Genomic DNA, 25898 nt, shown 5'->3' on the forward strand with positions numbered 1-25898 from the left:
AGGCTACCTTGTGGCCACTTTTAAGACCACTTTGAGGGTCACTTTGGAGGCCACTTTGAGGCCACTTTGGGGTCACTTTTGAGGCCACTTTGAGGCCACTTTGAGGCCACTGTGGCGACCCTTTGAGCCCTCTTTAGGGGTCACTTTGAGGCCACTTTGGGGACACCTTGGGGCCACTTTTGGGGCCACCTTGGGGCAAATTTTGAGGCCACTTTGAGGCCACTTTGGGGCCACTTTTGGGGCTACTTTGAGGCCACTTTGGGGCCACTTTTGAGGCCACTGTGGCGACCCTTTGAGCCCTCTTTAGGGGTCACCTCGAGGCCACCTCGGGGCCACTTTCGGTGGCCACTGTGGCGACCCTTTGAGGCCCATTTGGGGGTCACCTTGGGGCCACTTCGAGGCCACTTTTGGGGCCACCTTGGGGCAAATTTTGAGGCCACCTTGAGGCCACTTTGAGGCCACTTTGGGGCCACTGTGGTGACCCTTTGAGCCCTTTTAGGGGTCACTTCGAGGCCACTTTGGGGACACCTTGGGGCCACTTTTGAGGCCACTTTGAGGCCACTTCGAGGCCACTTTTGAGGCCACTTTGGGGTCAATTTTGAGGCCACTTTGGGGTCACTTTTGAGGCCACTTTGAGCCCACCTTGGGGCCACTTTGAGGCCACTTTGAGGCCACTTTTGAGGCCACTTTGGGGTCACTTTTGAGGCCACTTTGGGGTCACTTTTGAGGCCACTTTGAGCCCACCTTGGGGCCACTTTGAGGCCACTTCGAGGCCACTTTTGAGGCCACTTTGGGGTCACTTTTGGGGACACTTTGAGGCCACTTTGGGGTCACTTTTGAGGCCACTTTGAGGCCACTTTGAGGCCACTGTGGCGACCCTTTGAGCCCTCTTTAGGGGTCACTTTGAGGCCACTTTTGGGGCCACCTTGGGGCAAATTTTGAGGCCACTTTGAGGCCACTTTGGGGCCACTTTTGGGGCTACTTTGAGGCCACTTTGGGGCCACTTTTGAGGCCACTGTGGCGACCCTTTGAGCCCTCTTTAGGGGTCGCCTCGAGGCCACCTCGGGGCCACTTTCGGTGGCCGCTCGGTGGCCGGCGTTACCTGCTCGGGGGTGACCTCCAGGCTCTCCCAGAGCTCGCCGGCGCCCAGGCGCGAGGGCACGCGGAAGGTGACGTTGGCCTCCAGCCCGCGCCGGCCCAGCACCTGCACCTGGGGACACCCCGGGGACACCGAGGGCTGGGGGAGGGGCGGCCCCGGCACAGGGACCCCTCCCCCACCCCCCCCCCGGCCTCCCCTCGCCCCCCCGTCTCACCTGGTAGCCGTGGGTGACCGGCAGCGCCGGCGCCGCGCCGGCCGTGACGTTGAGGTAGCGCGTGGAGTCGGGGGCGCTGCGGGGACGGGAATTTTTGGGGGGGGGGGGGGGGGGGATGTTTTGGGGAGATTTTGGGGAGATTTGGGGAGGTTTGGGGAGGTTTGGGGACATATTGGGGCATTTGGGGAGATTTGGGGACAATTTGGGGAGATTTGGGGACATTTTGGGGACTTTTTGGGACTTTTGGGGACATTTGGGGAGATTTGGGGACATATTGGGGCATTTGGGGAGATTTGGGGAGATTTTTGGGGACAATTTGGGGAGATTTGGGGAGGTTTGGGGGAGATTTGGGGACATTTTGGGGACTTTTTGGGACATTTGGGGACATTTGGGGAGATTTGGGGACATATTGGGGCATTTGGGGAGATTTGGGGACATTTTTGGGACATTTTTGGGGACATTTTTGGGGACATTTTGAGGACATTTGGGGACATTTTTGGGACATTTTTGGGGACATTTTTGGGACATTTTTGGGACTTTTTGGGGACCCCACTGACCCCCACTGACCCCCATCCCCCCACTGACCCCACTGACCCCACTGACCCCTCTGACCCCCACTGACCCCACTGACCCCCAACTGACCCCACTGACCCCCATCCCCCCACTGACCCCACTGACCCCACTGACCCCTCTGACCCCCACTGACCCCCACTGACCCCACTGACCCCACTGACCCCCATCCCCCCACTGACCCCCACTGACCCCTCTGACCCCACTGACCCCCTCTGACCCCACTGACCCCACAGCCCCCCACTGACCCCACTGACCCCACTGACCCCACTGACCCCCAACTGACCCCTCTGACCCCACTGACCCCCAACTGACCCCACTGACCCCCAACTGACCCCACTGACCCCCATCCCCCCACTGACCCCACTGACCCCTCTGACCCCACTGACCCCCAACTGACCCCACTGACCCCCATCCCCCCACTGACCCCACTGACCCCACTGACCCCTCTGACCCCCACTGACCCCCACTGACCCCACTGACCCCACTGACCCCCATCCCCCCACTGACCCCCACTGACCCCTCTGACCCCACTGACCCCTCTGACCCCCACTGACCCCCAGCCCCCCCACTGACCCCCACTGACCCCCACTGACCCCACTGACCCCCACTGACCCCCAGCCCCCCCACTGACCCCACAGCCCCCACTGACCCCACTGACCCCTCTGACCCCCTCTGACCCCTCTGACCCCCACTGACCCCCACTGACCCCACTGACCCCCATCCCCCCACTGACCCCCAACTGACCCCACTGACCCCCATCCCCCCACTGACCCCACTGACCCCCACTGACCCCCACTGACCCCACTGACCCCACTGACCCCCATCCCCCCACTGACCCCACTGACCCCCCCGCTGACCCCGGGGCTACCAGGGGCCCTCACCTGGCCAGCACCAGCAGCACCCGGTACCTCACGGCCACCTCGGCGCTCTGACCCCTCCCGGCCGCGGCGCCGCCGTTGTCGCTGCCCGCACCGGGGGGGGGGAGGGGAGGGGACGCGGTGGTCACCTCCTGTCCCCTCCCCCACCGGGGGGGTCCCCGGGGCTCCCCTCCCCCCGCTGGCCCCTCACCTGCTGGCGTTGGCCACCACCCGCAGCGAGCGGCCGAGCTCCGCGTCCGGCGGCACGTCCAGGGTGAGGCGGAAAGTGACCTGGGGGGGGAGGGGCGGGGCCACGGGGGGGGGGCGCGGGGGAGCCCAGGTGACCCCAGGTGACCCCCACTGACCCCCAGGTGACCCCAGGTGACCCCAGTGACCCCCAGGTGACCCCAGTGACCCCCAGGTGACCCCACTGACCCCCAGCTGACTCCAGGTGACCCCAGGTGACCCCAAGTGACCCCCAGATGACCCCCAGGGTGCCCCCAGGTGACCCCCACTGACCCCACTGACCCCCAGGTGACCCCAGGTGACCCTTGGGTGGCCCCAAGTGACCCCCAGGTGCCCCCACTGACTCCCAGGTGACCCTTGGGTGACCCTTGGGTGACCCCACTGACCCCCAGGTGCCCCCAGGTGCCCCCAGGTGCCCCCAGGTGCCCCCAGATGACCCCCAGGTGCCCCCCAGGTGACCCCACTGACCCCCACTGACCCCCAGGTGCCCCCAGGTGACCCCAGGTGCCCCCCAGGTGACCCCACTGACCCCCACTGACCCCCAGGTGCCCCCAGGGTGCCCCCAGGTGCCCCCAGATGACCCCCAGGTGACCCCACTGACCCCCACTGACCCCCAGGTGCCCCCAGGTGCCCCCAAGTGACCCCCAGGTGCCCCCACTGACCCCCAGGTGACCCCACTGACCCCCAGGTGCCCCCAGGTGCCCCCGCTGCCGCTCACCTGCGCCCCCGCCCGCAGCACCGGGGGGTGCACCTGGCACAGCGTCCGCCGGCCCCGGCCCTCGGGGGGCTCCGAGTGGCACCGCACGGACCCCGCACGGCGGGAGGACTGGGGAGGCACTGGGATGGACTGGGAGGCACTGGGAGGGGGCTGGGAGGGACTGGGAGGGGACTGGGAGGGACTGGGGGGGACTGGGAGGGACTGGGATGGACTGGGAGGGACTGGGAGGGGGCTGGGAGGCACTGGGATGGACTGGGAGGGGATTGGAGGGGACTGGGAGGCACTGGGATGGACTGGGAGGGGATTGGGGGGGACTGGGAGGCACTGGGATGGACTGGGAGGGACTGGGAGGGATTGGAGGGGACTGGGAGGGACTGGGAGGGGTTTGGGGGCGTTTGGGTGGAATTTGGGGGTGGTTTGGGGCATTTTAGGGTGGTTTTGGGGCTTTTGGGGTATTTTGGGCTGGTTTTGGGGCGGTTCCGGGCCGTTCTGGGGTACTTTGGGCTGGTTTTTGGGGCGGTTCGGGGCCGTTTCGGGGTACTTTGGGCCGTTTTGGGGTACTTCGGGCTGTTTTTTGGGGCGGTTCCGGGCCGTTTCGGGGTACTTTGGGCCGTTTTGGGGTACTCTGGGCTGGTTTTGGGGTGGTTCCGGGCCGTTTTGGGGCACTTCAGGCTGTTTTGGTGTACTTTGGGGTACTTCGGGCTGTTTTTTGGGGCGGTTCGGGGCCGTTTCGGGTACTTTGGGGTGTTTCGGGCTGTTTCGGGGTGGTTTCGGGCTGTTTTTTGGGGCGGTTCGGGGCTGTTTCGGGGCGGTTTCGGGCTGTTTTTTGGGGCGGTTCGGGGCCGTTTCGGGGTACTTTGGGCTGTTTCGGGGCGGTTTCGGGCTGTTTTTTGGGGCGGTTCGGGGCTGTTTCGGGGCGGTTTCGGGCTGTTTTTTGGGGCGGCTCGGGGCCGTTTCGGGGCTCGCACCTGCAGCACGGTGACTTTCCTGTAGGACAGGCTCGGGGGGTGCCGCAGCAGCGCCGCGGCCCCGAAGGAGCTCTCGCCGAGGTTCCGCAGCGTCAGCGTCACCTCCAGCGCGTCCCCCTCGCCCACCACGAGGGTCTCCAGCCTGGGGGAGGGGGGTCGGGGGGGTCAGAGGGGGGGTCGGGGGGGTCAGAGGGGGTTTGGGGGGGGTCAGAGGGGGTTTGGGGGGTCTCACGCACCCCGAGAAGTTGAAGGAGAGGCGCAGATCGTCCTGGCAGACGTTGTCGGGGCCGCAGTCGTTCTCGAAGGGCAGCTGGGGGCGGGGGGGGGGGGGGGACACCCCAGGTGGGACCCCCAAATTCACACCTCGGAGGGACCCCCCCCACACTCCCCCCCCCACCCCCCAAAAAAAAAATCTGGGCGGGAGCTGCCCAAGAATCCACCTCAAATACGGGCGAAATCGAGGTGGAATGACCCCCAAAAATCCACCTCAAATCCGCCCAAAAATCCACATCAAAGCCCCCAAAAATCCACCTCAAATTCCCACAAAATCCCCCCCAAAATCCACCTCAAAATCCAGCTCAAATCCAGCCCAAAATCCACATCGAATGACCCCAAAAATCCACATCAAATGATCCTAAAAATCCACCTCAAATCCCCCCAAAATCCAACTCAACTCCCCCCCAAAATCCACATCAAATCCCCCCAAAAATCCCCCTAAAAATCCACCCCAAATCCCCCCAAAAATCCACCTCAAATCCCCCCAAAAATCCACCTCAATTTCCCCCAAAATCCACATCAAATCCCCCAAAATTCCCACAAAAATCCACATCAAATCCCCCAAAAATCCACCTCAAATTCCCACAAAATCCACCTCAAATTCCCGCAAAATCCACCTCAAATTCCCGCAAAATCCACCTCAAATTCCCGCAAAATCCACCTCAAATTCCCGCAAAATCCCCCCCAAAATCCACCTCAAAATCCAGCTCAAATCCAGCCCAAAATCCACATCAAATGACCACAAAAATCCACCTCAAATCCCCCCAAATCCCCCCAAAAATCCACCTCAAATCCCCCCCAAATCCGCCCAAAAATCCACATCAAAGCCCCCAAAAATCCACCTCAAATTCCCACAAAATCCCCCCCAAAATCCACCTCAAAATCCAGCTCAAATCCACCCCAAAATCCACCCCAAATCCCCCCAAAAATCCACATCAAATCCCCCCAAAATTCCCCCAAAAATCCACCTCAAATCCCCCCCAAATCCCCCTAAAAATCCACCTCAAATCCCCCCCAAATCCGCCCAAAAATCCACATCAAAGCCCCCAAAAATCCACCTCAAATTCCCGCAAAATCCCCCTCAAAATCCACCTCAAAATCCAGCTCAAATCCACCCCAAAATCCACCCCAAATCCCCCCAAAAATCCACATCAAATCCCCCCAAAATTCCCCCAAAAATCCCCCCCAAAAATCCCGCAAAATCCACATCAAATGCTCCCAAACTCCACCTCAAAACCCCCCAAAATCCACCCAGAATCCCCCCAAATCCCCCCAAAATCCCCCAAACCCCTCCAAAAGCCCCCCAAATTCCCCCAAAAAACCCCCCCGAAATCCCCCCAAAATCCCCCCAAACCTCCCAAAAACCCCCCAAAATCCCCCAAACCCCTCCAAAATCCCCCCAAAATTCCCCCCAAATCCACCCAAACCCCTCCAAAATCCCCCCAAAATTCCCCCCAAATCCACCCAAACCCCTCCAAAATGCCCCCAAATTCCCCCCAAAATGCCCCCAAATCCCCTCAAAATCCCCCCAAACCCCCCCAAAATTGCCCCAAATCCCCATAAAAATCCCCCCAAAATCCCCCCAAATCCCCCCAAATTCCCCCCAAATCCCTCCCCAAACCCCCCCGACCCCCCCCCGGTACCGTGGCCGTGAGCGCCGTGTCCGAGTCGGGGCTCAGCGCTGCCCGGAGCCCCCCGGCCACGTCCAGGGGGTCCCCGCGCCCCCCGAGGGTCACCCGGAGCCCCAGGGGGGTCAGCGTGTCCCGGGGGCACTCCTGGGACCCCCCCCCCAAAACGGAACGGCGTGAAAAACCCGGATTTACCCCAAATTGAGACCCCCGGGACCCCTCCCCCCAAAACGGAACGGCGTGAAAAACCCGGATTCACCCCAAATTCAGAGCCCCAAAACCTGGGACCCCTCCCCAAAATGGAATGGAGTGAAAAACCCGGATTTACCCCAAATTGAGACCCCCGGGACCCCCCCCAAAACCTGGGACCCCTCCCCAAATTGAGACCCCTGTGAATCCTCCCCAGCCCGGGACCCCTCCCCAATTCCCCCCAGGACCCCCAACCCCCCCCCCAAGACCCCTCCCCAAACCCCCCCCAGGGCCCCCAAATCCCCCCCCAGGACCCCTCCCCAAATCCCTCAGGACCCCCAAACCCCTCCCAGAACCCCCAAAACCCCCCTCAAGACCCCTCCCCAAACCCTCCAGGACCCCCAAACCCCCCCCAAGACCCCTCCCCAAACCCCCCAGGACCCCCAAATTCCCCCCCGGGACCCCCAAATCTCCCCCAGGACCCCTCCCCAAACCCCCCCAGGACCCCCAAAACCCCCCCAAGACCCCTCCCCAAACCCCCCAGAACCCCCCAAACGCCCCCAGGACCCCTCCCCAGACCCCCCAGGACCCCCAAACCCCCCCAGGACCCCCCAAATCCCCCCCAGGACCCCTCCCCAAATCCCCCCAGGACCCCCAAACCCCCCCAGGACCCCAACCCAGGACCCCCAAGACCCCTCCCCAAATCCCCCAGGACCCCCAAATCCCCCCCAGGACCCCCAAATCCCCCCCAAAGCCCCCCGAGAACCCCCCAAATCCCCCCCAAGACCCCTCCCCAAACCCCTCAGAACCCCCCAAACGCCCCCAGGACCCCTCCCCAGACCCCCCAGGACCCCCAAACCCCCCCAGGACCCCTCCCCAAACCCCCCAGGACCCCCCAAATCCCCCCCAGGACCCCTCCCCAAATCCCCCAGGACCCCCAAATCCCCCCAGGACCCCCAAATCCCCCCCAAGACCCCTCCCCAAACCCTCCACGACCCCAAATTCCCCCCGGGACCCCTCCCCAAATGCCCCAGGACCCCCAAACCCCCCCAGAACCCCCAACCTCCCCCAGGACCCCTCCCCAAACTCCCCAGGACCCCCAAATTCCCCCAGGACCCCCAAAACCCCCAGGACCTCCAAATCCCCCCCAGGACCCCAAACCCCCCCAGGACCCCAACCCAGGACCCCCAAGACCCCTCCCCAAATCCCCCAGGACCCCCAAATCCCCCCCAGGACCCCTCCCCAAAACCCCCAGGACCCCCAAATCCCCCCCAAAGCCCCCCGAGAACCCCCCAAACGCCCCCCAAGACCCCTCCCCAAACCCCCCAGAACCCCCCAAACGCCCCCCAAGGCCCCTCCCCAGACCCCCCAGGACCCCCAAACCCCCCCAGGACCCCCAAACGCCCCCCAGGACCCCTCCCCAAACCCCCCAGGACCCCCAAATTCCCCCCAGGACCCCTCCCTAAATCCCCCAGGACCCCCAAACGCCCCCCAAGACCCCTCCCCAAATCCCCCAGGACCCCCAAATCCCCCTCAGGACCCCCAAATCCCCCCCAAAGCCCCCCGAGAACCCCCCAAACGCCCCCCAAGACCCCTCCCCAAACCCCCCAGGACCCCCAAACCCCCCCAACGACCCCTCCCCAGCCCCCCCCCGCGCCCCCCGCCCACCTTGAAGTCGATGCCGAGGCTGCGGCAGCTCCGCCCCACCCCCACCCGCACGGTCCCGTTCCGGGCGGCGCCGCCGGAGCCGAAAACGCCGCGGGGCCGGAGCCGGCCCGGGTCCAGCTCGGCTCGGAACCAGAGCGAGGCCGAGATTTGGGAGCCTGAGGGGATTTGGGGGGATTTGGGGGGATTTGAGGGGGATTTGAGGGGGATTTGAGGGATTTTGGGGGGATTTGGGGGGATTTTTAGGCATTTTGGGGGGGATTTTGGGGGGGATTCTGGGGTCCAGCTCGGCTCGGAACCAGAGCGACGCCGAGATTTGGGAGCCTGAGGGGATTTGGGGGGGATTTGGGGGGATTTTGGGTGGATTTTGGGGGGATTTGGGGGATTTGAGGGGGATTTGAGGGGGATTTTGGGGGATTTGGGGGATTTGGGGGGATTTTGGGGGAATTTTGGGGGGTCCAGCTCGGCTCGGAGCCAGAGCGACGCCGAGATTTGGGAGCCTGAGGGGATTTGGGGGGGATTTGGGGGGATTTGGGGGGATTTGGGGGGGATTTGGGGGGATTTTGGGGGATTTTGGGGGGATTCTGGGGGGATTCTGGGGTCCAGCTCGGCTCGGAACCAGAGCGACACCGAGATTTGGGAGCCTGAGGGGATTTGGGGGGATTTTGGGGGATTTTGGGGAGATTTTGGGGGATTTTGGGGGGATTTGGGTGGATTTCAGGGGGTTTTGGGTGCATTTTGGGGAGGGATTTCGGGGCCCAGGTGGGATTTGGGGTCATTTGGGGTGGATTTTGGGTGAATTTTGTGGGGTTTTGGGTGGATTTCGGGGCCCAGGTGGGACTTGGGGTGATTTTGGGTGGATTTTGCGGGGTTTTGGGGTGGATTTCGGGGCCCAGGTGGGATTTGGGGTCATTTTGGGGTGATTTTGGGTGGATTTTGCGGGGTTTTGGGTGGGTTTCGGGAACCGGCCGTGGCTTTCGAGGTGGAATTTGGGCTCGGGGTGGGATTTTCGGGGCTCCCCGGGTGGATTTCGGGGGTTCCGGGGGCTCTCACCGAAGCTGTCCGGGGTTTTTTTGGCCCCCACGAAGCAGATCCGGGCCGTGGCCAGTGGCCCCCGCAGCTCCTCGCCCTCGGGGCACTCGAAGGCGCTGGCCGGGACCACCCGGGGCTCGAAGGTCACGGCCACGGTCACCTTCAGCAGCGGCTGCGACCTGGGGGGGTTTGGGGTCACCTGAGGGGGTTTTGGGGTGACCCGAGGGGGGTTTGGGGTCACCTGAGGGGGATTTGGGGGGGTTTGGGGTCACCTGAGGGGGATTTGGGGTCACCTGAGGGGGATTTAGGGGGGTTTGGGGTCACCTGAGAGGGGTTTGGGGTCACCTGAGGGGGATTTAGGGGGGGTTTGGGGTCACCTGAGAGGGGTTTGGGGCGACCTCAGAGGGGTTTGGGGTCACCTGAGGGGGGTTTGGGGTGACCCGAGGGGGATTTGGGGTCACCTGAGGGGGATTTGGGGGGGTTTGGGGTCACCTGAGGGGGGTTTGGGGTCACCTGAGGGGGTTTGGGGTGACCTGAGGGGGGGTTGGGGTCACCTGAGGGGGATTTGGGGGGGTTTGGGGTCACCTGAGGGGGTTTGGGGTCACCTTAGGGGGGTTTGGGGTCACCTGAGGGGGATTTGGGGGGGTTTGGGGTCACCTGAGGGGGATTTAGGGGGGGTTTGGGGTCACCTAAGGGGGGTTTGGGGTCACCTGAGGGGGATTTAGGGGGGTTTGGGGTCACCTGAGGGGGGTTTGGGGGGGTTTGGGGTCACCTGAGGGGGATTTAGGGGGATTTGGGGTGACCCGAGCGGGGTTTGGGGTCACCTGAGGGGGATTTGGGGTCACTCGAGGGGGGTTTGGGGTCACCTGAGGGGGATTTGGGGTCACCTGAGGGGGATTTAGGGGGGTTTGGGGTCACCTGAGAGGGGTTTGGGGCGACCTCAGAGGGGTTTGGGGTGTCCTGAGGGGGGTTTGGGGTCACCTGAGGGGGATTTGGGGGGGGTTTGGGGTCACCTGAGGGGGGTTTGGGGTCACCCGAGGGGGGTTTGGGGGGGTTTGGGGTCACCTGAGGGGGATTTGGGGGGGTTTGGGGTCACTCGAGGGGGGTTTGGGGTCACCTGAGGGGGGTTTGGGGTCACCCGAGGGGGGTTTGGGGGGGTTTGGGGTCACCTGGAGGGTTTGGGGTGGGTTTGGGTGGTCTGGGGGTGGTTTTGGGGTGGTTTTTGGGGGGTTTGGGGTGGTTTGGGGTGGTTTGGGGTGGTTTTGGGGTTGTTTTTGGGGGTTGCAGGGTGGTTTTGGGGTGTTTTTTGGTGGTTCCAGGGTGGTTTTGGGGTGGTTTTTGGTGGTTCCGGGATGGTTTGGGGTGTTTTTTGGGGGTGCTGGTGTGGTTTGGGGTTCCGGGGTGGTTTTGGGGTGGTTTTTGGGATGTTTCTGGGGGGTTCCGGGGTCACCTGGGCTCACCTGAGCAGCAGCACCTGGCCCTGCGCCCCCACGGCCACGTCCGGCAGCCGATCCCCGCTCAGGTCCCGGCCCCCGCTCAGCGCTTGGCCAAAGAAACGCGGCCGGGACGGGAACGCCGAGCCCGGGATGCGCTGGGGACAGACGGACAGACGGACAGACGGACAGAGGGTACAGAGGGACAGACGGACAGACGGACAGACGGACAGAGGGACAGAGGGACAGAGGGGACAGAGGGACAGAGGGACAGAGGGGACAGAGGGGACAGAGGGACAGAGGGACAGACGGACAGACGGACAGACGGACAGACGGACAGAGGGACAGAGGGGACAGAGGGGACAGAGGGACAGACGGACAGACGGACAGACGGACAGACGGACAGACGGACAGACGGACAGAGGGACAGAGGGACAGAGGGACAGACGGACAGAGGGACAGAGGGACAGAGAGGGGACAGAGGGACAGACGGACAGAGAGGGGACAGACGGACAGAGGGACAGAGGGACAGAGGGGACAGAGGGACAGAGGGACAGAGGGACAGAGGGACAGAGGGGACAGAGACAGACGGACAGAGGGACAGAGGGACAGAGGGGACAGAGGGACAGAGGAACAGAGGGGACAGAGGGACAGACGGACAGAGGGACAGAGGGGACAGAGAGACAGAGGGACAGAGGGACAGACGGACAGAGAGGGGACAGAGGGACAGAGGGGACAGAGGGACAGAGGGACAGAGGGGACAGAGACAGACGGACAGAGGGACAGAGGGGACAGAGGGACAGAGGGACAGAGGGACAGACGGACAGAGAGGGGACAGAGGGACAGAGGGACAGAGGGACAGAGGGGACAGAGGGACAGAGAGGGGACAGACGGACAGGGGAGGGACAGAGGGACAGACGGACAGACGGACAGACGGACAGACGGACAGAGGGACAGAGAGGGGACAGAGGGACAGAGGGACAGAGGGACAGACGGACAGAGGGACAGACGGACAGAGGGGACAGAGGGACAGAGGGGACAGAGGGACAGAGGGACAGAGGGGACAGGTGAGGGACAGGTGAGCCCAGTGCCCAGCTGAGGCTGTGCCCAGCTGAGCCCCGTGCCCAGGTGAGCCCCATGCCCAGGTGAGGCTGTGCCCAGGTGAGCCCCGTGCCCAGCTGAGCCCCGTGCCCAGGTGAGGCCTCACCTGCCCGTCGCGGGCGCTGATGCCCCCGCGGGTGCCCCGGAACAGGTACACGGCCCCTCGGCCCTCGTCCTCCAGGGGCGCCCCCACGGCCACCTCGGGCCACCCGTCCCCGTCCAGGTCGCCCAGGTGTGCCAGGCTGGCCCCGAAGCGCCCCAGGGGGTGCCCGGGGTGGCCCCGCAGCGTCTGGCGGCACCGCAGGTGACGGCTCTGGGACAGGGGAGACGGCTGAGCTCACACAGGTGTGCCCAGGTGCCCCCAGCTGTGCCCAGCTGTGCCCAGGTGAGTGCCCAGCTGTGCCCAGGTGTGCTCAGGTGAGTGCCCAGGTGCCCCCAGGTGCCCCCAGGTGTGCCCAGGTGTGCCCAGGTGTGCTCAGGTGTGCCCGGGTGAGTTCCCAGGTGTGTGCCCAGGTGAGTTCCCAGCTGTGCCCAGCTGTGCCCAGGTAAGTGCCCAGGTGAGTGCCCAGGTGTGCCCAGGAGTGCCCAGGTGTGCCCAGGTGTGCTCAGGTGAGTGCCCAGGTGTGCCCAGGTGTGCCCAGGTGTGCCCAGGTGCCCCCAGGTGTGCCCAGGTGTGCTCAGGTGTGCCCAGGTGAGTGACCAGGTGCCCCCAGGTGTGCCCAGGTGTGCTCAGGTGAGTGCCCAGGTGTGCCCAGGTGAGTGCCCAGGTGAGTGCCCAGGTGAGTGCCCAGGTGTGCCCAGGTGTGCCAAGGTGCGACCAGGTGAGTGCCCAGGTGCCCCCAGGTGTGCCCAGGTGTGCCCAGGTGCCCCCAGGTGTGCCCAGGTGTGCTCAGGTGTGCTCAGGTGTGCCCAGGTGAGTGACCAGGTGCCCCCAGGTGTGCCCAGGTGAGTGCCCAGGTGTGCCCAGCTGTGCCCAGCTGTGCCCAGGTGAGTGCCCAGGTGCCCCCAGGTGCCCCCAGGTGTGCCCAGGTGCCCCCAGGTGTGCCCAGCCGTGCCTCACCTTCCCGCTGACCTCGCAGACGTCCACGCGGCCGCCGCCGCCCCCCCCCGTAGAACTGGGGGGCCCCCACGAGCAGCGCCGGGGCCGCGCCGGGGCGGGGCTGCAGCGGGAGCAGCGCGGCCCCGAAATAGGAACCCACCTGGGGGGGGAGGGGACAGGTGAGACCCCCCAGGACCCCCCCAGGACCCCCAGGACCCCCCAGGACCCCCCAGGTGTCTCCCAGAATCCCCCCCAGGACCCCCAGAATCCCCCCAGGTGCCCCCCAGGACCCCCCAGGACTCCCCAGGTACCCCCAGAATCCCCCCAGGACCCCCCAGAATCCCCCCAGGACCCCCCAGGATCCCCCCAGGTGCCCCCCAGGACCCCCCAGGTGCCCCCAGGACCCCTCAGGACCCCCCCAGGACCCCCCAGGTACCCCCAGAACCCCCACAGGTACCCCCCAGGTACCCCCAGAATCCCCCCAGAACCCCCCCAGGTACCCCCAGAACCCCCCAAGACCCCCCAGGTACCCCCAGAATCCCCCCAGGTGCCCCCAGGACCCCCCAGAATCCCCCCAGAACCCCCCCAGGTGCCCCCAGAACCCCCCCAGGTGCCCCCAGAACCCCCCCAGGTGCCCCCAGAATCCCCCCAAGTGCCCCCAGGTGCCCCCAGAACCCCCCCAGGTACCCCCAGAATCCCCCCAGGACCCCCCCAGGTACCCCCAGGACCCCCCAGGTGCCCCCCAGGTACCCCCAGGTGCCCCCAGGACCCCTCAGGACCCCCCCAGGTGCCCCCCAGGTACCCCCAGAACCCCCCAGGTGCCCCCCAGGTACCCCCAGAACCCCCCCAGGACTCCCCAGGTGCCCCCAGGTGCCCCCAGAACCCCCCCAGGTACCCCCAGAACCCCCCAGGACTCCCCAGGTGCCCCCCAGGTGCCCCCCAGGTGCCCCCCAGGTGCCCCCTGGACCCCCCAGGTGCCCCCAGAACCCCCCCAGGTGCCCCCCGCGCTCACCTGGGGCCCGGTGGCCTCTGCCAGGAGCTTCCAGGTGGCCCCGGGGGCGAAGACGAGGACGCGGCCGAGGTGGCGGAAGCGGGGGGCACCCAGGGCCAGGCCCCGCGAGCCCCCGAGGGCCAGCGAGGCAACCGAGTAGCCTGGGGGGGATTTGGGGGAGGGTTTGGGGGGGTCCGGGTGGGATTTTGGGGGGTTTGAGGTGGATTTTTGGGGGGTCCGGGTGGGATTTTGGGGGGATTTGGGGTGGATTTGGGGGGTTTGAGGGGGATTTTGGGGGGTTTGAGGTGGATTTTTGGGGGGTTCGGGTGGGATTTTGGGGGGTTTTGGGGGAGTTTTGGGGGGTTTGAGGGGGATTTGGGGGGGGATTTGGGGGGTTTTTGGAGTCCGGGTGGGATTTTGGGGGGTTTGAGGTGGATTTTGGGGGGTTTGAGGTGGATTTTTGGGGAGTTTGAGGTGGATTTTTGGGGGGTCCGGGTGGGATTTTGGGGGGGATTTGGGGGGTTTGAGGGGGATTTTGGGGGGGATTTTAGGGGGTTTTGGGGTCCAGGTGGGGTTTTGGGGGGTTTGAGGTGGATTTTGGGGGGTTTGAGGGGGATTTGGGGGGTTTTGAGGTGGATTTTGGGGTCCGGGTGGGATTTTGGGGGGTTTGAGGTGGATTTTTGGGGGGTCCGGGTGAGATTTTGGGGGGATTTGGGGGGTTTTGGGGTCCAGGTGGGATTTTGGGGGGTTTGAGGTGAATTTTGGGGGCTTTAGAGGTGGATTTTTGGGGGGTTTTGATGTGAATTTTGATGTGAATTTCGGGGGGTTTTGAAGTGGATTTTTGATGTGAATTTCGGGGGCTTTTGCGGTGGATTTTTGGGGGGTTTCGATGTGAATTTTGGGGGTTTTGAGGTGAATTTCGGGGGGTTTTGAGGTGGATTTTTGGGGGGTTTCGATGTGAATTTCGATGTGAATTTCGGGGGGTTTTGAAGTGGATTTTTGAGGGGTTTCGATGTGAATTTTGGGGGGTTTTGAAGTGGATTTTCGATGTGGATTCCGGGGGCTTTTGCGCTGAATTTGGGGGCGTCCGTGTGGGATTCTTTCCCCGCCGGGGGTGAGGGGAGGGGACGCGCGAGACCCCTCGGGGACCCCCCCCCGGGACCCCCGAAAGCCTCGGGGGCGGCCGCGGAGCCCCCCGGCCGTGGCCCCGTACCCAGGTAGGCGTCGTCCATGTCCCTGAGGTCGCCCAGGTCGCCCAGGTTGCCCAAGTCCCGGGAGACGTTGACGAAGGTGGGCGCCCCTCCCCCGCCGTAGACGAAGACCCCCCCGGACCAGTCGTAGGCGCCCACAGCTCCCAGTACGGGACCCTCCTGCACCAGTGAGGGACGGGGGATGGGGGATGGGGACGGCGGGGAGGGGGGGACACAGCGGTCAGGGGCCGTCCTGGGGACACCGGGACCCTCATGGGGACACCAGGAACTTCATGGGGACATCCCTGGGGACATTGGGACCCTCATGGGGACATTGGGACCATCCTGGGGACACCGGGACCCTCATGGGGACACCAGGAACTTCATGGGGACACCCCTGGGGACACCGGGACCATCCTGGGGACATTGGGACCATCCTGGGGACATTGGGACCTTCATGGGGACACCGGGACCGTCCTGGGGACATCCCTGGGGACATTGGGACCTTCATGGGGACATTGGGACCATCCTGGGGACATCGGGACTGTCCTGGGGACATTGGGACCTTCATGGGGACACCGGGAACTTCATGGGGACACCGGGACCTCATGGGGACACCCCCGGGGACATCGGGACCTTCATGGGGACATCGGGACCTTCATGGGGACACCCCTGGGGACACCGGGACCCTCCTGGGGACATTGAGACCTTCACGGGGACACCGGGACCTTCATGGGGGCACCGGGAACTTCATGGGGACATCGGGACCTTCATGGGGACATCGGGACCTTCATGGGGACACCCCTGGGGACACCGGGACCCTCCTGGGGACATTGAGACCCTCCTGGGGACACCGGGACCTTCATGGGGGCACCGGGAACTTCATGGGGACATCGGGACCTTCATGGGGACATCGGGACCATCCTGGGGACATCGGGACCTTCATGGGGACACCCCTGGGGACACCGGGACCTCATGGGGACACCGGGACCATCCTGGGGACATTGGGACCTTCATGGGGACATCGGGACCCTCATGGGGACATTGGGACCATCCTGGGGACATTGGGACCTTCATGGGGACATTGGGACCATCCTGGGGACATCAGGACCTTCATGGGGAGACCCCTGGGGACATCGGGACCTTCATGGGGACACCAGGACCCTCATGGGGACACCCCTGGGGACACCGGGACCCTCCTGGGGACATCGGGACCCTCCTGGGGACATCGGGACCTTCATGGGGACACTGGGAACTTCATGGGGACATCGGGCCCATCCTGGGGACATCGGGACCTTCATGGGGACACCAGGAACTTCATGGGAACACCCCTGGGGACACCAGGACCCTCATGGGGACATTGGGACCCTCATGGGGACATTGGGACCTCCTGGGGACGTCCCTGGGGACACTGGGACCCTCCTGGGGACACCGGGACCATCCTGGGGACATTGAGACCCTCCTGGGGACACCAGGACCTTCATGGGGACATCGGGAGCTTCATGGGGACATCGGGACCTCAATGGGGACACCAGGACCTTCAGGGGGACATCGGGACCTTCCTGGGGACACCGGGACCTCCTGGGGATGTCCCTGGGGACATCGGGACCCTCCTGGGGACATTGGGACCATCCTGGGGACATTGGGACCTTCATGGGGACACCCCTGGGGACACCAGGACCCTCCTGGGGACGTCCCTGGGGACATCGGGACCCTCCTGGGGACATTGGGACCCTCATGGTGAGACCGGGACCTTCCTGGGGACACCCCTGGGGACATCGGGACCTTCATGGGGACACTGGGACCTTCATGGGGACACACCTGGGGACACCAGGACCTCCTGGGGACACCCCTGGGGACACTGGGACTCTCCTGGGGACACCCGGACCTCATGGGGACATCGAAACCTTCATGAGGACACCGGGACCTTCCTGGGGACACCCCTGGGGACATCGGGACCTTCATGGGGACACCCCTGGGGACATCGGGACCCTCCTGGGGACACCGGGATCTCCTGGGGACACCCCTGGGGACACCAGGACCCTTCTGAGGACACCGGGACCCTCCCGGGAACATTGGGACCCTCCTGGGGACATCGGGACCTTCATGGGGACCCTCCCGGGCCCCCCAAGGCCAGCAGGGGACACCTACGGGCGTCACCAGGGCGCTGAAGCCCTCCTGGGCCATCTCCAGCTGGAAGGAGCTGCTGTGGGCGCTCTGGGTGCCTGCGGGAGGGGCCAGCGGCCTGGTCACCTCCTGGCCACCTCCTGGCCACCTCCTGGCCACCTCCTGGTCACCAGGAGGTCCAGCCCCACCCCCGGTACCCTCGATGGCGAAGATCTTCTCCTGCAGCTGGTTCTGGATGTCCCCCAGCGCGCCGAAGTTGTCCACGCGGAACACGTGGTCGTGGGCGGGGCTGGAGGCGATCTCGTGGAGCTCGGCCTGGGCGTTGGGCTTCAGGAAGGCGCTGCCCACCTGCGGGGGATGGACGGGATGGGATGGACAGGGGGATGGACAGAGGGATGGACAGGTGGGATGGATGGATGGACGGACAGGTGGACACATGGACGGGTGGGATGGATGGATGGATGGATGGATGGAGGGATGGATGGATGGATGGATGGATGGATGGATGGATGGATGGATGGATGGATGGAGGGGTGGATGGAGGGATGGATGGATGATGGATGGATGGACGGATGGATGGATGGACGGATGGATGGATGGATGGATGATGGATGGATGGACGGATGGACAGGTGGACAGAGGGGATGGATGGATGGATGATGGATGATGGATGGATGGACGGACGGACGGACGGGATGGACACATGGACTGGTGGGATGGATGGATGGATGGATGATGGATGGATGGACAGGTGGATGGGTGGGATGGACAGGGGGATGGACGGGAGATGGACAGGGGGATGGACAGGGGATGGATGGATGGATGGACAGGTGGACACATGGATGGGTGGGATGGATGGATGACTGGACAGGTGGACAGAGGGGATGGATGGATGGACAGGTGGATGGATGATGGATGGATGATGGATGGAGGGATGGATGGATGGAGGGATGGATGATGGATGGATGGAGGGATGGATGGACGGACGGACGGGTGGGATGGATGGATGGATGGATGGATGGATGGATGGATGGATGGATGGACGGACAGGTGGTCAGGTGGGATGGATGATGGATGATGGATGGATGGAGGGATGGATGATGGATGGATGGATGGATGGATGGACGGACGGACAGGTGGTCAGGTGGGATGGATGATGGATGATGGATGGATGGATGGATGGATGGACGGACAGGTGGGATGGACATATGGACAGATGGACGGGTGGGACGGACGGATGGATGGACAGACAGGTAGACAGATGGACAGGTGGGATGGACATATGGACAGATGGATAGGTGGGATGGACAGCTGGACAGACAGGTGGACGGATGGACAGATGGACAGGTGGGATGGACGGATGGACGGACAGGTGGGATGGATGGACAGATGGACAGGTGGGACGGACGGACGGACAGACAGGTGGACGGATGGACAGGTGGGATGGACGGATGGACAGACAGAGCCGTCGACCGGACAGAGCCGCCGCGGGCCGGCGCCTCACCCCGATGGCGTAGCGAGTGACCGCCATGCTCTCGGCCAGCGGGATGACGTCCGAGTAGCTCAGGTTGTCCCCGTACTTCTCCCCGTCCGTGACCACGATCAGGATCCGCCGGGCGCCGGCCCGCGCGCCCCGGTCGGGGAGGAACATCCGCTGCCTGCCGGGCGAGCGAGCGGTCAGCGGGGCCGGGCCGGGCCGGGCCGGGGCCGGGAGGGGCCGCGGGGCACTCACAGGACGTGCAGGATGGCCGTGGCCGTGTGGGTGGGGCCGCGGAGCTGCTGGACGCTCCTCAGCAGCAGCGCCGGGTCCGGATGGTCCCGGAAGGTGCTGAAGTCGAAGTGGTCGTGCAGGCGGCTGGAGAACTGGGTGAGGGAGAACTGGCCGGGGGGACAGCGGCGTGACCGGCGGTGAGCGGGGCTGACCGGCCAAAGGCCACCCCGGAGCCCCCCAGATGATCAAGGGGCATCGGGTGGTCAAAGCTGAGCATCAACGGAGCTCTGAGTGACCCAGGATGACCAAAGGCCATGGAGGGGTCACCACTCGACGTCAACGGAGCTCTGAGTGACCCAAGATGACCAAAGGCCATGGAGGGGTCACCAATTGATGCCAATGGAGCTCTGAATGACCCAAGATGACCAATGGGCATCGGGTGGTCAAAGCTGAGCATCAATGGAGCTCTGAATGACCCAGGATGACCAATGGCCATGGAGGGGTCACCAATTGATGCCAACAGAGCTGAATGACCCAAGATGACCAATGGCCATGGAGGGGTCACCACTCGACGTCAACGGAGCTGAATGACCCAAGATGACCAAACCAATTGATGTCAATGGAGCTCTGAATGACCCAAGATGACCAATGGGCATCGGGTGGTCAAAGCTGAGCATCAACGGAGCTCTGAGTGACCCAAGATGACCAAAGGCCATGGAGGGGTCACCACTCAACGTCAATGGAGCTGAATGACCCAGGATGACCAAAGGCCATGGAGGGGTCACCAATTGATGTCAGTGGAGCTTTGAATGACCCAAGATGACCAACGGCCATGGAGAGGTCACCACTCAACATCAATAGAGGTGAATGACCCAAGATGACCAATGGGCATCGGGTGGTCAAAGCTGAGCATCAATGGAGCTCTGAATGACCCAGGATGACCAACGGCCATTGGGGGGTCACCACTCGACGTCAATGGAGCTGAATGACCCAGGATGACCAAAGGCCATGGAGGGGTCACCAATTGATGCCAATGGAGCTCTGAATGACCCAAAATGACCAACGGCCATGGAGGGGTCACCAACTGATGCCAACGGAGCTGAATGACCCAGGATGACCAAAGGCCATGGAGGGGTCACCACTCAACGTCAATAGAGGTGAATGACCCAGGATGACCAATGGCCATGGAGGGGTCACCAATTGATGTCAATGGAGCTGAATGACCCAGGATGACCGACGGCCACTGGGCGGTCGCGGCCGGCGCCCGGCCGGGCGTTACCTGGACGTCGGCGCCCTGGAAGCGCTTCATGACCTCCACGATGAACGTCTTCATGGCGTTGAACTCGTGGGGGGCGATGCTGCCCGAGCCGTCGATGAGGAACGCGATGTCCATGGAGCTCTTGGGACACTCTGGCCAGGGGATGGACACGGCCCCGAGGTCAGGCGGGACCGGGGGGTCCCCGGCGCGGCCGGCCCCGGGGACACCCCCCGTACCTGGGAAGGCGTCCGGGAGGCGCCGGAGCGGCTGGAGGGCCGAGTCCAGGTGGACGCAGAAGCCGTTGAGGTGGACGTTGACCCCGCAGGCCTGGGGGGAGGTGGGGCCGCACGCCTGGCGGGTGGGGGGAGGGGATGGACAGGCCACATTTTGGGGGGGGTCACCGGCCTCGGTTTCGCCTCGAAAAGACCCAATTTGGGGGCAAAACCCCCCCCCGAAGCTCCTCGGGGACATCGATGTGGGGTCCGAGCTCCAAAGCAACAACCGAAAACCCCCCCCAGATTTTGGGGGCGAAACCTCCCCGGGAACGAAACCGACCCCAAACCCGCAGCGCGATTTTGGGGTTCAGCGCCCTCGATTTCACCCCCAAACCCGCTCCCACTCCCCCAAACCGGTTTCGGGGTCGCCCCTCACCAGCACCCCGCCGTCTCCGGCCGCCAGCGCCAGCCCCAGGGACGCGTTGACCGCTCCGGGGGGTCCTGGAAGGCCACGGGGGTGAGACCACCCCCCCCACCCCACCCCTTCTCCTTGGGGTTTTGGGGTGGGAGGGGAGGGCGTAAATTTTTTGGGGAGGGGGTCTCTCACCGGCCACCGGAACCTTCTGGCACCTTCCCGACTGGAAGCGGCAGCGATAAACGGCGCCGGTCTCGTCGGCACCGCCGCGCTCCAGGGGGGCTCCCACCAGGACCCTTGGGGTGGGCGACGGGGGTGGGTGGGGGGCTGGTTTGGGGCGGGGGGATCGGGGGGACCCCCTCCCCATCGCAAGGACCCCCTCCCCGCTTTACCAGCCGTCGTCACTGGTGCCGAACTGGGCCACGGTGGTGCCGAAAGCGCCGGCGGGGTCGCCTTGGAAAACCAGCGGGGTCTCCACGTCCAGCCCGGAGCCGCCGCAGGAGAGCAGGGCTGGGGGAGGGGGGGCACCAAAAAAAAAAGGGGGGGGGAGGGGGGAGGCTTCAGGGTGACCCCCATCGCCCCCCAAATTGGTCACCCTCGCCCCATTGGAGCCCCGGCGCCGGCTCCGAGGTCTGGGCGGCCCCGGCGGCACCGGGAGGGTTTTGGGGTGGTCGGGAAGGTGCGAAGGAATCCTTGGGAATGGGCTGGAAAGCAGCCGAAATTCACAGGTGGGGGCCTCAAATCCGCCTCAAATCCCCCAAAATGTCACCTGGACCCCAAAATCCACAGCTGGGGACCCAAATCCGCCTCAAATCCCCCAAATATCACCAAAATCCACAACTGGGGCCTCAAATCCCCCAAAATGTCACCAAAATCCACAGCTGGGGCCTCAAATCTGCCTCAAATGCCCCCAAAATGTGACCTGGACCCCAAAATCCACAGCTGGGGACCCAAATCCCCCAAAATGTCACCAAAATCCACAGCTGGGGCCTCAAATCCGCCTCAAATCCCCCAAAAGCCGGGGAAAAGCACCGCAGACCCCATGTGGATCCTCAAAGCCAACTCAAAGCCACCCAAAATCCACTTCAAAACCACCCCAAACCCCACCTGGACCCCAAACCCCACCCTAAACCACCTCAAAACTCCTCAAAACCCCAAAATCCAACTCCAACCCCATCCAAAAACCACCTCAAAACCACCCCAAACCCCACCCGGACCCCAAAACCCACCCTAAACCACCCCAAAACTCCTCAAAACCCCAAAATGCAACTCCAACCCCACCCAAAATCCACCTCAAAACCACCCCAAACCCCACCTGGACCCCAAAACCCACCCAAAACCACCCCAAAACTCCTCAAAACCCCAAAATGCAACTCCAACCCCACCCAAAATCCACCTCAAAACCCCCAAAATGTCACCTGGACCCCAAAATCCACAGCTGGGGCCCCAAATCCGCCTCAAATGCCCCCAAAAGCCGGGGAAAAGCACCGCAGACCCCATGGGGATCCCCGAAGCCAACTCCAACCCCACCCAAAATCCACCTCAAATGGCCCAAAATGCACCTCAGACCCTCCCCACAACCACCCCAAACCCCATCCGGACCCCAAACCCCACCCTAAACCACCTCAAAACTCCTCAGAACCCCAAACTCCAACTCGAACTCCCCAAATGTCACCTGAAGCCCAAAATCCAACTCAAAACCCCCCCCAACCCACCTCAAAACCTCTCGAAGCCCCCAAAATCTCACCCGGACCCCAAAATCCACCCCAAAACCACCCCAAAGCCCCCCAAACCCACCTCAATCCCATCCAAAACCCCTCAACCGCTCCCAAAATCCACCTCAAAGTTCCCCCAAACCCACCCGAAGCCCCTCAAAGCCCCCAAAATCCACCCAAAACCCCCAAAACCCCCATCAAACCCACCTAAAACCTCTCAAAACCCCCAAAATCTCACCTGGACCCCAAAATCCAACTCAGAAGCGTCTCAAAACCACCTCAAACCCCACCCAAACCGCCCCAAATCCACCCCAAACCACCTCAGACCCCCCCAAAACCCACCTCAAACCCACCCCAAACCCCACCCAAAGCCCACCTGGACCCCAAAATCCACCTCAAAGTTCCCCCAAACCCACCCAAAACCACCTCAAACCCACCCAAAATCCACCCAAAACCCCGAAAACCCACATCAAGCCCACCTAAAACCTCTCAAAACCCCCAAAATCTCACCTGGACCCCAAAATGCAAATCAGAACCATCTCAAAACCACCCCAAAGCCCCCAAAATCCACCCCAAACCCACCCAAACTCACCCAAAATCCACCCCAAACCTCCCAAAATCCACCCCAAACCCCCCCAAATCCACCCCAAACCCACCCCAAAGCCCCCAAAATCCACCCCAAACCCCCCAAAATCCACCCCAAACTTCCCCAACACCCAGACAAACCCAACCCAAACCCCCCAAAATCCACCCCAAACCCACCCAAACTCACCCAAAATCCACCCAAATCCACCCCAAACCCACCCCAAAGCCCCCAAAATCCACCCCAAACCCCCCAAAATCCACCCCAACCCTCCCCAACACCCAGACAAACCCAACCCAAACCCCCCAAAATCCACCCCAAACCCACCCAAACTCACCCAAAATCCACCCCAAACCCACCCCAAAACCCCCCAAACCCCCCAAAACTCACCGCAAACCCCCCAAAATCCACCCCAAACTCACCCAAAACTCACCCCAAATCCCCCAAATCCACCCCAAACCCACCCCAAACCCCCCAAAATCCACCCCAAACCCACCCAAACTCACCCAAAATCCACCCCAAACCACCTCAAACCCCCCCAAAACCCACCCCAAAGCCCCCAAAATCCACCCCAAACTCACCCAAAACTCACCCCAAACCCCCCAAACCCCCCAAAACCCACCCCAAACCCCCCAAAATCCACCCCAAACTCACCCAAAACTCACCCCAAATCCCCCAAATCCACCCCAAACCCACCCCAAACCCCCCAAAATCCACCCCAAACCCACCCCAAACCTCCCCAAAACCCACCCAACCCAAACCAAACCCCCCCAAACCCCCCAAAATCCACCCCAAACCCACCCCAAACCCCCCAAAATCCACCCCAAACCCACCCCAAACCTCCCCAAAACCCACCCAACCCAAACCAAACCCACCCCAAACCCCCCAAAATCCACCCCAAACTCACCCAAAACTCACCCCAAATCCCCCAAATCCACCCCAAACCCACCCCAAACTCACCCCCAACCCACCCCAAACCCCCCCAAAACCCAACCCCCTCCCCAAACCCCCCCCTCCCCCCCCCAGCCGCCCCTCCCCCGGGGGTCGCCCCGCCCGGCCCGGTGGTCGCCCCGCACCCGTGGCCAGCAGGCCCAGGGCGAGCGGCAGCGCCCGCGGGGCCATCGCGGCTCCGAAGCAGAAGTTGGGGGGTGCCGGGGGGGGGGGGGAGGGGCAGGAAGGTGGGGGAGGGTGGGGGAGGGGCGGGGGGGGGGGGGAGGGGTGTGAAGTTTTTGGGAAGAAGCGGCCCCGAAAGCGGCGCTGGGAGGGGGGGGGGGTGGGGGAGGGGTGGGTGGGGGAGGGGAAGTTTGGGGTGCTCCCCCCTCCCCTCCCCCCCCCCCCGGCCACGCCCTTGTGGTCACCGCGGTGACGTCATCGGCGGAGTCACCCCCTCCCCTCCCCCCCCCCCCGGTGCGGAAGGAGCCACATCCCGTGGGGGGATGGGCCGGGCCTGGGGGGGGGGGGGGGGGGCAGGGTCAGGTGTCCATCCTGCCGAGGTGGGGGCCGTGCGGCCGTCCCTGCTGTCCGTCCGTCCGTCTGTCCGTCTGTCCGTCTGTCCGTCCATATCTACTGTCCCTGCTGTCCGTCTGTCCGTCCGTCCGTCTGTCCGTCCGTCCCTGCTGCCCACCTGTCCGTCTGTCCGTCTGTCCGTCTGTCCATCCATATCTACTGTCCACCCGTCCGTCTGTCCGTCTGTCCATCTGTCCATCTGTCCATCCGTCCCTGCTGTCCGTCTGTCCATCTGTCCATCTGTCCATCTGTCCATCTGTCCATCTGTCCATCCATCCCTGCTGTCCGTCTGTCCGTCTGTCCATCTGTCCGTCCATATCTACTGTCCACCTGTCCGTCTGTCTATCTGTTCATCTGTCCATCCATCCCTACTGCCCACCTGTCCGTCTGTCCATCCGTCCCTGCTGTCCGTCTGTCCGTCCGTCCGTCCATCTGTCTGTCCATCCATATCTACTGCCCACCTGTCCGTCTGTCCATCCATCCCTATTGTCCATCTGTCCGTCTGTCCCTACTGTCCATCCATCCATCCACCTGTCCATCCGTCCCTGCTGCCCACCTGTCCGTCTGTCCATCTGTCCGTCCATATCTACTGTCCACCCGTCCGTCTGTCCGTCTGTCCATCTGTCCATCCATATCTACTGTCCACCTGTCCGTCTGTCCATCTGTCCATCCGTCCCTGCTGCCCACCTGTCCGTCTGTCCGTCCATCCCTGCTGCCCACCTGTCCATCCGTCCACCTGTCCACATGTCTGTCCATCCATCCATCCACCCGTCCATCCATCCATCCCTAATGTCCATCCGTCCATCCCTACTGTCCACCCGTCCATCCGTCTGTCCATCCGTCCGTCCACCCGTCCCTACTGTCCATCCGTCCATCCCTCCATTCTCCTGTCCATCCATCTGTCCACCCGTCCATCCCCACTGTCCACCTGTCCACCCATCCATCCATCCATCCATCCGTCCATCCCTCCATTCTCCCGTCCCTCTGTCCCTCTGTCCCCCCGTCCGTCTGTCCATCCCATCCCCCACCGCCCCCTCCCCCCTCCCCTTCCCCTCCCCCACCCCACGCGCTGCTGACCGGACGCTGCGGCCGGACACGGGACGGTCACCAGCCCGCCCCTCCCCCACCCGCTGACCCAGGGCCCCTCCC

At 63.7% G+C, this 25898-nt stretch overlaps 1 protein-coding gene across 1 annotated transcript in view; it reads right to left on the bottom strand.

The window, feature by feature from the left end:
• The window catches only part of LOC138101189 (integrin alpha-X-like), a 29700-nt gene extending 5325 nt beyond the window's left edge, over positions 1 to 24375 (bottom strand). The window contains 26 exon segments of the mRNA XM_068999055.1: positions 1103 to 1210; positions 1314 to 1389; positions 2768 to 2848; positions 2955 to 3034; positions 3708 to 3815; positions 4676 to 4817; positions 4912 to 4985; positions 6595 to 6726; positions 8437 to 8591; positions 9487 to 9644; positions 10926 to 11056; positions 12106 to 12312; positions 13060 to 13107; positions 13109 to 13198; positions 14051 to 14190; positions 15243 to 15399; positions 17371 to 17444; positions 17544 to 17694; positions 18851 to 19004; positions 19079 to 19224; positions 20337 to 20467; positions 20552 to 20666; positions 20967 to 21031; positions 21138 to 21241; positions 21338 to 21455; positions 24320 to 24375. Coding sequence (XP_068855156.1) covers positions 1103 to 1210; positions 1314 to 1389; positions 2768 to 2848; positions 2955 to 3034; positions 3708 to 3815; positions 4676 to 4817; positions 4912 to 4985; positions 6595 to 6726; positions 8437 to 8591; positions 9487 to 9644; positions 10926 to 11056; positions 12106 to 12312; positions 13060 to 13107; positions 13109 to 13198; positions 14051 to 14190; positions 15243 to 15399; positions 17371 to 17444; positions 17544 to 17694; positions 18851 to 19004; positions 19079 to 19224; positions 20337 to 20467; positions 20552 to 20666; positions 20967 to 21031; positions 21138 to 21241; positions 21338 to 21455; positions 24320 to 24365 — 2991 coding nt within the window. The 5' untranslated portion in view covers positions 24366 to 24375.
• Positions 24376 to 25898: the final 1523 nt, after the last annotated feature.

The sequence above is a fragment of the Aphelocoma coerulescens genome, unplaced genomic scaffold (assembly GCF_041296385.1).
Source record: "Aphelocoma coerulescens isolate FSJ_1873_10779 unplaced genomic scaffold, UR_Acoe_1.0 HiC_scaffold_207, whole genome shotgun sequence".
NCBI lineage: Eukaryota > Metazoa > Chordata > Aves > Passeriformes > Corvidae > Aphelocoma > Aphelocoma coerulescens.